Genomic DNA, 14,624 nt, shown 5'->3' on the forward strand with positions numbered 1-14,624 from the left:
CAATGGATTGGTCCACTGAGACAGGCCTCCACAATGGATTGGTCCACTGAGACAGGCCTCCACAATGGATTGGTCCACTGAGACAGGCCTCCACAATGGATTGGTCCACTGAGACAGGCGTGAATCAGATAGTTGTCTCGTGTGCATTCATTATTAATTATTATTATTTTATTTTTTTAAATATGTGTGCCATAATTTAAAATATATTTGCCACTGCTCGACAAAAAAAAAAACTTGGTCGACCAACAGCCTATCGACCATTACAATCGACTAAATTATGTAAGCCCTAGACTCTAGGGAAGTAGATAAAGGGCCTCAACGCCAAAATCCCGATATATCCCTTTAAGCTCCTGGTAATTGCAGCTTGGAAAAGCTAGCAAGGATTGGATTTAAGTGAGCTATTGCTAATCAATATTTAAATGCGAATGAGGTCGGTAGCCAATTTAACTGTTAGTATTATTATTCTGCAGATGTGTGTGAATGAGTGATGGTTTTGACGAAGATCCATACTGCCCTACCAAGCAAAAAGGAAGTAATTGCTAATTTGGTCGAAAATTTGTTAATCATTTTTCCTACATTAAATACATGCTTACTCATGTGGACAAGTATCCTGCCTCTATTGTGTTTTGGAGAAAATGGGGGGCATGTTAGCAGTAACTGCATAAAGTTACTGTGAAACCAAAGGTAAATAAAAGCTATTTTTCTCAGTTCCACACTATGAGCAGTTACCTTTTTGCTTGGTAGGGCAGCATACAGGATCAAAACTGTGCCCTTCCATTTATGAGTCGATATAAATCGTGGGAGCAAAGAAGTGTTGCAGATCTATGTCCTTGGGTACAGTCCAGTGTCTCCTCTCACTGGGTCTCTCCCTCTCTCAGAGCCTTCATCATGCTCTACCGCACCCCGCTAGCCTGCCTCCTCCTGCTGCTCCTGTCGGGGGTGCTGGGCGGGCTGGTCCTGTCCATCTGCCCCGCCGTGTGCTCCTGCAGCCGGGGCCACCGTGTGGTGGACTGCTCCTCACGGCATCTCTCACAGCTGCCCCCAGGCCTGCAGCACAACATTCGCTTCCTCAACCTCTCACAAAACAGGTAGGACGACAACTTCTTCCTTATCTTTATCATCTTCCTTCTCATCAGGTTGGATCCTACCTCTAAACGTCTGGGTTCTGAGATTGAGCAGCAACATGACTAATAGCCAGACAGAATCAGCACGGAGGGGATCCTAATAATTACATTGTCTTTCTTGCATATTCAGTTGAAGAAACTCTCGCAAATCATGTTTGGTCAGTATGTGGTTTGATTTAAACTAACAATTCCACAAGCATCTTTTATTTATCCCCTGTTGTGTCAAATAGCTGTGATTCTAACATCTGACCTCTCCCCCTCTTTCCCGACAGCCTTCGTGGTCTGGAGGGCCAGCTCAGCCACTACGCCCACCTGCGTACCCTGGACCTGTCCTATAATCTCCTGGGTCGCTTCCCCTCCGGCCTGCCCAGGTCCCTGTGGGAAATCCGGGCCGCCGGCAACCAGCTCCGAGCCCTGGACAAGAACGACACGGCCTACCACTGGAACCTGCGGGTTCTGGACCTGTCAGCCAACGAGCTGGAGAGGGTGGTCTTCATCAACAACACCCTGCCCAGCCTACACGCCCTCAACCTGAGTCACAACCGGTTCTGGACGGTGCCCACCAACATGCCTCATAATCTGGAGATGGTGGATTTGTCCCACAACTACCTGGTTCAGATCCTCCTGGGGTCGTTGGACCGGCTGCCCAGGCTGAAGAGGTTCTACCTGCATGCTAATCGCTTCTCCTGGGTGCCGGAGGGGGTGTTTGACCGGTTGGAGGGGCTCGAGTTGTTGACGCTTGGGGATAACCCTTGGGCTTGTGAGGAGGAGGAGAACATCACAAGGCTCTTGCTCTGGGCCGAACATACCCGCGCTGCCGTGTTGGGCTGCCCCTGCTACACTAGGCCAACCTGTGGGCAAGCCCATCTGGCAACTCCAGGAGGGGAGTGGCACTTTGCATCCTACACAGAGCCTCCGCTGGGGGCGGATGCCAGAGAGCTGGGCCGTGGAGGCCTCCCACCGGCTAGGGCTGCAGTCGCCACTTCTGGGTACCTGGCTAAGTCTGCGTTGTTGGAGCCTGGGATGCATGGAGACAGGGGGGTGGCCAACGGCTCGGGGGATCAGACACTGTTCGTGTTCACCTCCACCCGCTCGCATGGCCTCTCCACACGCACAAGCACAACGGGGCGTCCGCACTCTGCCACCAAGAAGCCCAACACAGGAAGCACGCGGAGCAGAGGCCACGGTCTACACACACAGATTGTGTGTTCTGCTGTCGCCTTGAACCTTTTAGTCACAGTGACTGCCTTCAAAGCCTCCTAAAGAGACTAGAGCAAAGTCTTGATGGATTTGAGAGGGCTAACCCTATGTACATTTGACCCAGAATGTTAAAGGGAGTTTTGTTTTCAAGAACGTTCGACTGTTACTGCCTAAAAAAAATGAATATAATTGTGTATTCTCTCTCATCTTCCAACAATTTGTGAGTGTAGTTGTGCTGTATGACTATATCTTTCAAAACGCACATACAAATAATATCTAGGGCAAATGTATACACATACATGACTAATAATACTATCGGCGTGGAAACATGAATGCTCTACTCCATGTAGTCTATACTGCTTGTGTGTTCTGTTGACAAACGCTGCTGCGTTTTATGCTTTCTATGATATAAACACAGAAACAGAACATTTAGAATGCATTTACTGTACGTGTGGTTTGGATGAGTCAGAGTATGATGTGAGATACCTAATCTTTACACCTTGGCATCAGCTTGGTTAGGGGGGGGATGTCTAGAAGTACTTAAAACCCTAACATGCATGCACACAAACACCTAGACTCTTTATAAGCTCCTAAAAATAACTGAAAGTTAAAACAAAATGAAACCAAACTATTCTCCTCTGGGCATTGAAATCCTCACACATCATTGACCATTTGGTAAGAAAGTGACCGTCTTTCCACTATTGTAAGGTGCAGACTTCCCCCCACTATACTCCCTACCACACACAAAGACAGAGGTAGAGGGTAGCTCTAAATCTGGTTCACCAGACATCCTGACTCCCCCAGAACAGTGGGCAGCAGCCTGGGGAGGAGGCATAGGGTAGCCCTCCTCTTCAGCTGAGTTGGAACTAAGAGGCTATGATATATAGCCCCATAAAGCCTGCTGTAATGAGTGAATGGCCCTTCCTGGGTCTTCTACCTTACAGCTTGGAAGTCAGCCGTGGTAAAAATTTAGGAGGACACAATCCCTCTCCCTACCAACGGAAGGCCCAATCTAGATGAGTATCAACTTCAAAAGGACGCTTCCCTGATATTGTGTTGATAAAGTTTGTTTATCAAGCTGGATTATAATAACAATAATATACGTAGACGCCAACATACACTCCTTGGATTGGTCTTACCTGCGAGCAATGTAGTAGAAGAGTGGGTTGCCATTCTTGGAGGTGCCAGCCTGGTAGAAGACGTTGAGGGTCTTCAGGGCTTTGAACTCATCTTTTTCATGGACCTGGTGCCTGGAAATCAGGGACAAACGGAAAATAGAATGCTTCTGAATCAACTACACTCACTAACTGCTAGCATCCGGAGTATCTTTGAACATTTTACACACTAACTCTACAGTAGGTGAACAGTTACCTGGTCATAAACTCTTCAAACTTGGAGCTGGTGAGGTTGAGGCTGGACCAGTGTGTTTCGGCCACAGGTTTGTGCTCGGGTGGCCCCAGATAGGCCAGGAGGGTGGCCATCTTGTCAAACGGTCGCCTGCCCACTGCCTTGTGGTCCCTATGGATTGGGAAGAGAGAGACCGCTGTCAGACTGAGGGCTATACTGGTAGTGCACATAATAACATGATGACTGGTGGCTCATCATGTTTACTGACCTGTTGCTAGAGAGGTACTGTCCGATCCTCTCCTGGTTGTTCCACAGCAGCCTGTGGAGGGCCAGAACGTTGCCATCACTGATGAAGGACAGGCTGTGGTTGACTGAGTCACTTGGAGGAGAGTCAGATGCTATGTCCAAGAAGAACCTACAGGACAATACAGATGGCTCACACAGCGAATTGTCAACTACAGAACTGGAAATCGATTACAAAAATCTTTAACATTTTAGAAAACGAGTCTAGGTATGAATTTCTCAGCTTCATAACAAAGTCGGGACTCGGATCAGTTCCTGCTTTTCAAAATACTGAGAGAGCAGTGTGTGCTATTATCCGCTTTCAACGTGAGGCTTTTTTGTCAAAAGCTTTGCTGGTATTAAAATTCTTCTGACTTACCGTCCATGTCAGAAAATATACAGGTTAAGATGTCGTCACAAATCTGGGACCAGCACCGATGCAAAGTAGCATAGCTGGTCCCATTGTAGCAAAGAGTTTTCTGTCATCTTCAACCTAGCTTACCGCCTGGCTGCATCAAAGTTGCTTTTCACAAAGTCGTTAAAAGGCCTCATGTGCTCCTCTTTGGTAAACAACACATGGTTGGCAATGCTCTGGAGGATCTGAAGACAGAGACAAAAACACAAAACAGAGCGCAAATGAACTCAAATAAAAGGTCATAAATAAAATGTATTTTTTACAATTACTTTACCAAACTCTTTCGGGTCAAAGCCACTACTGTTGTTTTCACGAGGTGCTTATTTTAGTAAGATGGAAGCTCCCAACCCATACCTTGGACATGAGCTTTAGTCCTCTCTCTATCCTGGGTGGGGGCTTCTCATCCAGGATGCCTGCCTCGTAGGGCGACACGATGGCAGGGTTGATGAAGCGCAGGAACATGGCACTGCCCACCGCCCCTATACTGTCCTGGGGGAAACGCTGGCTAACCACCTAGTGGAAGAGGAGGGTGATGGAGAACAATGGGGAGGGAGGAGAGCAGGAGGGGTGGGAACAGAGTGGGGAGAAGACAAAATAAGAAAAGTTAGATGCTTGTACGACATGACAGAAGATCTCACACCACCCTTCTCAAAGCCAACCACAGAACGAGAGAGAGAGAGAGAGAGAGAGAGAGAACGAGAGAGAGAACGAGAGAGAGAACGAGAGAGAGAGAGAGATGTTGATGGAGAGAGCTAAGTACAGAAGTCCAGAGAAGACAGACAGTGCATTCGGAAAGTATTCAGACCCCTTGACTTTTTCCATATTTTGGTACAGCCTTATTCTAAAATGAATTAAATTACAAATGTTCAACTTACACACAATCCCCCTGAATGACAAAGTGAATATATATATTTAAAAAATATTATTTACATTAGTATTCAGACCCTTTGCTATGAGACTCGAAATTGAGCTCAGGTGCATCCTGTTTCCATTAATCATCCTTGAGATGTTTCTACAACTTGGAGTCCACCTGTGGTAAATTCAATTGATTGGACATGATTTAGAAAGGCACACACCAGTCTATATAAGGTCCCACAGTTGACAGTACATGTCAGAGCAAAAACCAGGCCATGAGGTCAAAGGACTTGTCCATAGAGCTCAGAGACAGGATTGTGTCGAGGCATAGATCAGGAGAAGGGTACAAAAACATTTTTGCTGCATTGGAGGTCTCCAAGAACACAGTGGACTCCATCATTCTTAAATGGAAGAAATTTGGAACCACCAAGACTCTTCCTAAAGCTGGCCGCCCAGCAAAACTGAGCAATTGGGGGAAAAGAGGTGACCAAGAACCTGATGATCACTCTGACAGAGCTCCAGAGTTCCTCTGTGGAGATGGGAGAACCTTCCAGAAGGACAACCATCTCTGCAGCACTCCACCAATCAGGCCTTCATGGTAGAGTGGCCAGATGGAAGCCACTCCTCAGTAAAAGGTACATGACAGTAGCTTGGAATTTGCCAAAAGGCACCTAAAGGACTCTCAGACCATGAGAAACAAGATTCTCTGGTCTGATGAAACCATGATTGATCTATTTGGCCTGAATGCCAAGTCTCACATCTGGAGGAAACCTGGCACCATCCCTACGGTGAAGCATGGTGGTGGCAGCATTATGCTGTGGGGATGTTTTTCAGCGGCAGGGACTGGGAGACTAGTCAGGAACAAGGGAAAGATGAACGGTGCAAACTACAGAGAGCTCCTTGATGAAAACCTGCTCCTGAGTGCTCAGGACCTCAGACTGGGGTGAAGGTTCATCTTCCAAAAGGATAATGACCCTAAGCACACAGCCAAGACAACGAAGGAGTGGCTTCAATACAAGTCTCTGAATGTCCTTGAGGGGCCCAGCCAAAGCACGGACTTGAACCCAATCAAACGTCTCTGGAGATACCTGAAAATTGCTGTGCAGCATCACTGCACATCGAACCCGACAGAGCTTGAGAGGATCTGCAGAGAAGAATAGGAGAAACTCACCAAATACAGGTGTGCCAAGCTTGTAGCGTCATACCCAAGAAGACTCAAGGCTGTAATCGTTGCCAAAGGTGCTACAACAAAGTAAAGGGTCTAAATACTTATATATTTGTGATATTTCCACAATTTTCTAGAAACCTGTTTTTGCTTTGTCATGGGTTATTGTGTATAAGGCTGTAACCTAAGAAAAGGGGTTACAACAACTTTTGTTATGTAGTGATCATGAGATAGATAAGTTGTAATCTCGTTGTGATTATTTTTATTCAGGTCCTTCTCTCTGGATTTGCGTAACTATGACAAGAACATTTTAATTAAAGCTTAGAGGAAAATTAAGCATTTGAAAAACAAACTAAATGCCAACAGCAGAGGACAAGAGCTTGCTTTTAGTGTAACTGACAGTGTTTAAGCAACATTAAATCTTACTCATATCTGTTCATTTACACACCCAGGAGCACTTAGATATGGTCATTTTCATAGTTTCATAAATTCATAGAATGTTAAGGAATGACATATAGTAAGGCGCTTGGGATAATTCTATAGCAATATTGAGCGGGAAAGCGGACGTGCCTTTGAACAATTAATAGACACTGCAGTAAATAAAACCAAATGTATATCTGTCTTGTCCAGGACTGGCGTCTAGGCAGATCAGTGCGCCATAACCAAATCAGAGCTAAGCCATTTGCCTCATCATTAACTTTGAACTGGACTGCGTTTTCAAACAGTAGCAATAGCGCAACTTTGGATCATTAGCGCGCATTTGCCAAAAGCCACAAAATACACCTGAATGGATTTCTGCAAATACTACGAGAATCCTCTTAAATTTGGGAACTTAGGCCTATTGACAACTTTTATACACAGGATGCTGTATACAGCACTTTAACACATTAAAATAAAAGAGAGAAATAATATTTGCCCAGTCTTTGGTGCTGTGCTTGCAGATGTGCTGCGACCCTAATCACAAAGTATTTAACTCCAAATAGGGCTGCATCGCAGTGCTAGCTGTGCCATTAGAGATCCTGGTTCGAGTCTTGGCTGTCACAGCCGACTGGGAGACCCATGGGGCGGCGCACAATTGGCCCAGCATCGTCCGAGTTAGGGGAGGTTTTGGCCGGCAGGGATGTCCTTGTCCCATCACGCTTTAGCGACTCTTATGGCGGGCAGGGCGCATGCACGCTGACGCGGTCGCCAGGTATACCGTGTTTCCTCCGACACATTGGTGTGGCTGGCTTCCAGGTTAAGCGGGTATTGTGTCAAGAAGCAGTGCGGCTTGGTTGGTTATATATATATTTAAAGTACCTATAGCTCATAATGTTTAAACTTGTTTTTCATTTTTTTGCACTACATTGATGAAAGAAAGAAAGAGAAAGGAAAGAAAAAGAAATCAAGGAAAGGGGAGAAAGAAAAGAGAATGCTGGTGTGAAACTCACTCCACCGAGGGCCGAATGTCTGCGGGTTTACAATCCTCCCTTGTACTTGATCGACCATTAAAAACTGATTAGTAAACAACTCCCCTCACCTTGTTGTTTAGGTCCTAATTGAAAGGAAAAACCTAAAAGCCGCAGACACTAGGCCCGCCATGGATAAAGTTTGACACCCCTGCTGTAACGGAATGCACTGGTTTCTTGGCATGGTTAATAGGAAATGGAAGCAACTAAGTTGGCACCTGTATTAGCACAAGGATTTTAAGAGAAGGCTGAACACAGACTTGAATGTGAAAACCGTTTCAAGATGAACAAATTAAGCACTAAATCAAACCATAAAAATAAATAAAATTTTAAAAAATGCAACAAAAAATTATTTTTGCTTTTGAAAATAAAGTGGCTGAGGAAAAAGTTCTCTGAACTTACTGCTTTTTTGTTTTCCTTTCTGTCTTTAACTGTGGCTTTAGTCAGTAGAGAGTGGCAAGTAGCCTACAGAACAGAGATGAGCACAAACAGGTCACAGCACCGGCCACACACACACACACACACACACACACGCTACACAAGAGCATCTGCCGGCACAGCCCTACTATTGAACAGCATAGCATGTGTCTGTGCAGGTTTTTTTACAGGCAGATTTTAGCACTATGGTAGTAGTATCGAGCAAATGGAGATCGATATGTATAAACTTCACTTTCTGTGAGATTTCGGTTTTGTGTGCCACAAAATAACATTAGTGGTTCCAAAGCACCCTTTGTTCATCTCATTGAGATATCAAAACAGCTGATGTGTTACTTTAAGTCAGTGTAGGGAGAAATTCCGTCTTTGTGGAATCAGAGAGCAGTAGGGCAGCGGTGCCGGCTCATCAGACATGCAGATGGAAACAGCAGGAAATAGGCTGGGGTAGCGTGTGTCCATACAGAGGTGTTCTTTCATGGAAAAGTTAGGCTTAATAGAGACGGAAGTCTGTGTGTGTGTGTGTGTGTGTGTGTGTGTGTGTGTGTGTGTGTGTGTGTGTGTGTGTGTGTGTGTGTGTAAGTAAGAGGTTGGGTGACTGAGCAGGAACACACTAGCTGCTTTGTGGTGTCTTGATGTTGCTGTAGCCAGGTAATTCAACTGCATATGTTCCCCCTTTTCAAACTACCACCATTGAAGGTACAGCCCTTATTCTGTTCTGTCACAGTACATGAAGAGAGAACATGTAGGAGAGGGCAGAGTACAGTGGTTCCTCCTTTAAAAGTTGCATCATACTTGCGGGCTGCTGCAACATTCTATGGCACGTTAATTAATTGTCAGCCATATTTTACATTAATGCACGTTTGTGCTATTTTGACCACCAGAGGGCACCTTTGAGAAGCATTTGATTGTCTCCCATATTGGCACTACTAGAGAATTTAAAACCTTTTGTAATAACGTAGTACATGGGATTGATTAATACATTTGATTAATATTATGGTGTATTTCTATTCCGTGAAAAACGAGACTGCGGGCATGCGGGAGACAGGGAGGAAGAAGTAGGCTGTCCTTGTTAATAAGAATTTGTTCTTAACGGACTCCATATGTGTTATTTCATAGTTGTGATGTCTTCACTATTATTCTACAATGTAGAAAATAGTTTAAAAAAAGAAAAATCCTGAAATGGGTAGGTATTTCCAAACCTTTGAATGGTACTTGCTTAATTCATTTGATTAATATTATGGTGTTTCTATTCCAAGAAAAACAAAAAACTATCTGGGTTTCCGTTAGGATGGAATGGAAAATATGGCGCTGTACAACGAGTCTGTCGGCAGTACAGTACTGAGCTATTTAGCTAAAGAATCCCAAAATAAGAATTTGTTCTAAATGGCTTGCCTAGTTTTGAAAAAGGTTACACTAAGAGCATAACATTTCTACACCATAATTTTCTAATTCTAGTTTAACCAATACTCAAATGGAGATTGAGTGAAAACAAAAATCTCATTGGTCCACATGCTTGTTTCAGAACAGCGCGAAACAATACTGAAATCTTATTGCTTCAAAAATCTTACTGCTTTAAATCCTATTGCCTCTAACTTCAATATGCTTTTTCCATAAATAAAGACCTACACCATTTTTAAAGGCACATTACTCAACACTAGTGAGACTCATTTCACCTATGGTACGCCAACAGTACGTCGACAAATATTTTTTTCAATGAAATGATTCTCTGCCAACATTTACATTTAGAGGATTGGAGGATTCTAAATTAATATCTAAGGGGAATTTTCCATTCGATATTCTCAGATAAACGGAAAATGCCCTTTAGATATTAATTTAGAATCCTCCAATCCTCTAAATGCAATTATTGGCAGCTTTATTTACAAAGTAGTGAGAATGTCTCACCCAATGTTCAAGAATTGCCTTTTTCTCGCTCACTTCTGGTTAAATGAAAACCAAATCTCCCAAATATAGTTACTTTTTAAACAAAGCGATTCTTATTAATTAATTTAGAATGATATAAAAGCCCCTCAGATATTTCTATAATAGTAAATTAAAAAGTAACGATATTTTGGAGATTTCGTTTTCATTTAACCAAGAGTGAGTGAGAAAAAGGCAATTCGTAAATAAAAAAGTTTGTTATTTAGAATTATTTATTTCTGGAGAAACATAACTTGATTATTTAGCAGACATCACTTGCTTATATTCAGTCAACACTTATATCTTAAGAATATCATGGAATATAATTGAATATTTTCATTTTCCATGCTGGTCTCAGAGCAGCGCGAAACAGTGCTGAAATAAACATCCACAGTGTGAAGGAGATATAGATATATCTATATATATTTAAAAAATATTTTGGAGATTTCGTTTTCAAACAAATTACAGTGAGCGACTGTAATCTGAATAAAGGACAAAATAATATTTAGAAAGACCAAAATATAGCCCTGCTAATAGCCATAATGGTCTGTAGTTTAGACCCAATGATTCGTCTGACAAACAAAGAACTTTGCGTCCTGCAGGTCTAGGCATGGATCAAAGTTGGCGAGATATTCAATGACATCTTCACAGACAAATCAACCGTGGCCCTTGAGAAATTTGCTAAAAATTGTTACAGAAAAAAAGATCAAGCAAGCCGAGTCCCAAGCATCTGCTCAAACGCCATGTGTGTGTGTGTGGGGGGGGGGGGGGACCAGGCCCATATTTGATTTTTGAGTTTGGCTATTTACAAGCAAAAGGTACATAAAATATTGTAGCCTACACCCCACAGACTGTTAGGTGTACAACAATAATTCACTCTCGCCTCCTTTTTCAGGTATCACGGAAGAAATAATCAAGAGATGTGCTGGACCCTGTCAGAGAGGTGTTTCAGGGACCACATTTCTTTTAAGGTAGGATTATAGCAATATTTTGTTACATTTAGGCCTATTTACATGTATATTTCTATAATTGTACCTAATGTTGGCCGTTAAGCTTTTTTTCTTCTCCAAATGCAGACAATGACCCAAAACACACTGCCGCCCGGGTTTACATTGCAAATGAGGGCATAAACTGGGTTAAGATGCCACCAGAGTAAGTAGACCTTGAGGTAGTAAAATAAAAGGTTAAATAAAAATAAATAAATAAAAAGACCTACATCACCTTCGGTAGGCCTTCAGTATATCTAAAATATTACTTTCATCTCTACATGTAGGTCTCCTGATTTAAACCCGATCTAACTTGTTTGGCATCAACTGAACAAATGAATCTGTAACTCTGCCAAGCCGACAAGCAAAAATGAACTGGTCAAGGCCATCAAGATGTTTTGGCTAGAAAAAGACGATACAACATATATAGTGATCATCTCAGCAAGATTTTACCTGTAGTCATGGAGCTGGGTGGAAGTGCGACTAAAATGGAGTTTAAATAAACAGCATTTGAATGTCTTTTATCTCGTTATTTTATTAACGAAAGCATAAAGATGTTGATGAAGAAATACTGTACTGCTGTTTTGAGTTAGAAACGTAACACTTTAGAGTAGTCAAGCATCGGATTCATTGCAAGTTGAGGGATTTTCACAACACTAGTCGGGTTATAAAAAGTATATTGTCCTGCTAATAGGAAACATTTGCATAATGGGATACACCTGCTACAGTACACTTGCCTCCAGTTGCCCATCAATACTGTAAATAAAAACACAGCATCTTGTTTACAATCCTACTTCTATTAGGCTGTTAAGCCTCATAGCCTACCTCAGCCAGATATTTTATATAGGTCTAGGCTCCGAAAAAAATCTAATTGTTATTTGTAAAGTCAAATTAAAAAGATTATTGTTGAAATGAATTGCTCAGCTGGTGTAGGTTCTCTCCATCTGTTGGTGTGCAACACTTGCATAACAAGTTAGCTATATTTTCAGCACCAGCCACAGTTCACCTCCTATTGATTGCGCTGCAGTTGCTGACAGTTTTTTAAAATTGATTTAACCTTTATTTAACTAGGCAAGTCAGTTAAGAACAAATTCTTATTTACAATGATGGCCTACCCTGGCCAAACCCGGATGACGCTGGGACAATTGTGCGCCGCCCTATGCCACTCCCAATCACGGTCGGATGAGATACAGCCTGTATTCGAACCAGGGACTGTAGTAATGCCTCTTGCACTGAGATGTAGTGCCTTAGACCCCTGCGCCACTCGGGAGCCATGACCAATATATACACCAGCTCAAGTTGGGGGGGGGGGGTTCACACCTAGCTCGGCTATTAGACAATTCTTTAGTAAAGGTTGAATGGTCTATTGTTCAGCTAATAGCCCATCCTAGAAACGTTGTCTGCAGAATTCACAGCCTGCTACACTTGTGAAAAACTAATAATACTTGTTCCCCTTTCCACCTGTTAAAGATTCCAATAGATAGTGTTTTTAGCCAAAATCGGCCCCAACCCAAATTAATACATAAGGGTACAGTCGATAGCATGCTAGACTTCGGGCTCTCCTTCACTGCAGCCAACGTGAGCAAAACATTTTAAACGTGTTAACCCTCTCAAGGCTGCCGGCCCAGACAGCATCCCTAGCCGCATCCTCAGAGCATGCGCAGACCAGCTGGCTGGTGTGTTTGCGGACATATTCAATCAACCCTTATCCCAGTCTGCTGTTACCACAAGCTTCAAGAGGGCCATCATTGTTCCTGTTCCCAAGAAAGTGAAGGTAACTGAGCTAAATGACTATCGCTCCGTAGCGCTCACTTCCATCATCAGAAGTGCTTTGAGAAACTAGTCAAGGATCATATCACCTCTACACTACCTGACACCCTAGACCCACTCCAATTTGTTTACCGCCCCAATAGGTCCACAGACGATGCAATCGCCATCACACTGCCCTCACCCATCTGGACAAGAGGAATACCTATGTACCCTTGGTCTCGACCCCGCCCTGTGCAACTGGGTACTGGACTTCCTGACAGGCCGCCCCCAGGTGATGAGGGTAGGTAACAACATCTCCACTCTGCTGATCCTCAACACTGGGGCTCCACAAGGGTGTGTTCTCAGCCCTTTCCTGTACTCCCTGTTCACCCATGACTGCGTGGCCATGCACGCTTCCAACTCAATCATCAAGTTTGCAGACAACACTACAGTGGTAGGCTTGATTACAAACAACGACGAGACTGCCTACAGGGAGGAGGTGAGGGCCCTCGGCGTGTTGTGTTAGGAAAATAACCTCACACTCAATGTCAACAAAACAAAGGAGACGATCGGGGACTTCAGGAAACAGCAGAGGGAGCACCCCCGTATCCACATCGACTGGACAGCAGTGGAGAAGGTGGAAGTAACTCAGCGTACACATCACTGACAAACTTAAATGGTCCACCCACACAGACAGCGTGGTGAAGAAGGCGCAGTAGCGCCTTTTCAACCTCGGGAGGCTGAGGAAACTTGGCTGGTCACCTGAAACCCTCAAACTTTTACAAATGCACAATCGAGAGCATCCTGTCAGAATGTATCATCGCCTGGTAGGCAACTGCTCCGTCCACAACCTTAAGGCTCGCCAGAGGTTAGTGAGGTCTGTACACGCATCACCGGGGGCAAACTACCTGCCCTCCAGGACACCTACACCACCCGATGTCACAAGAAGGCCAAAAAGATCATCAAGGACAACAACCACCCGAGCCACTGCCTGTTCACCCCGCTATCATCTAGAAGGCGAGGTCAGTACAGGTGCATCAAAGCTGGGACCGAGAGACTGAAAAACAGCTTCTATCTCAAGGCCATCAGACTGTTAAACAGCCATCACTAACATTGAGTGGCTGCTGCCAACATACTGACTCAAATCTATAGCCACTTTAATAATTAAAAATTGGATGGAATAAATGTATCACTAGTCACTAGGGACGATTTCAAGTTTTCATAACAATTCGGTAATTGGCATTTTTGGACCCCGATCATGGCCGATTACATTGCACTGCACGAGGAGACTGCGTGGCAGGCTGACAACCTGTTATGCGAGTGCAGCAAGGAGCCAAGGTAAGGTGCTAGCTAGCATTAAATGTATCTTATCAAAAACAATCAATCTTAACATAATCACTGGTTAACTACACATGGTTGATGATATTACTAGTTTATCTAGCTTGTCCTGCGTTGCATATAATCGATGCGGTGCCTGTTAATTTATCATTGAATCATAGCCTACTTCGCCAAACGGGTGATTTAACAAGCGCATTTGCGAAAAAAGCACTGTCGTTGCACCAATGTGTACCTAACCATAAACATCAACCCTTTTCTTAAAATCAATACACAAGTATACATTTTTAAACCTGCATATTTAGTTAATATTGCCTGCTAACATGAATTTATTTTAACTAGAGAAATTGCGTCACTTCTCTTGCG

At 43.6% G+C, this 14,624-nt stretch overlaps 1 protein-coding gene across 5 annotated transcripts in view; it reads right to left on the minus strand.

The window, feature by feature from the left end:
• Positions 1–14,624, minus strand: part of LOC109909468 (neurofibromin) — a 115,402-nt gene that overhangs the window by 65,036 nt on the left and 35,742 nt on the right. For 2 of the 5 annotated variants that reach the window (XM_031795529.1, XM_031795528.1), the window contains exons 29-34: positions 8,239–8,301; positions 4,723–4,881; positions 4,456–4,553; positions 3,940–4,086; positions 3,696–3,842; positions 3,464–3,574 (exon numbers count right to left, since the gene is read on the minus strand). In XM_031795529.1, the coding sequence (XP_031651389.1) occupies positions 3,464–3,574; positions 3,696–3,842; positions 3,940–4,086; positions 4,456–4,553; positions 4,723–4,881; positions 8,239–8,301 (725 nt within the window). Of the gene's footprint in view, positions 1–877; positions 1,048–3,463; positions 3,575–3,695; positions 3,843–3,939; positions 4,087–4,455; positions 4,554–4,722; positions 4,882–8,238; positions 8,302–14,624 lie in introns of those variants that run through there. The other 3 variants (XM_031795533.1, XM_031795530.1, XM_031795532.1) reach the window with 2 other exon arrangements.

Source organism: Oncorhynchus kisutch, linkage group LG18 (assembly GCF_002021735.2).
Source record: "Oncorhynchus kisutch isolate 150728-3 linkage group LG18, Okis_V2, whole genome shotgun sequence".
NCBI lineage: Eukaryota > Metazoa > Chordata > Actinopteri > Salmoniformes > Salmonidae > Oncorhynchus > Oncorhynchus kisutch.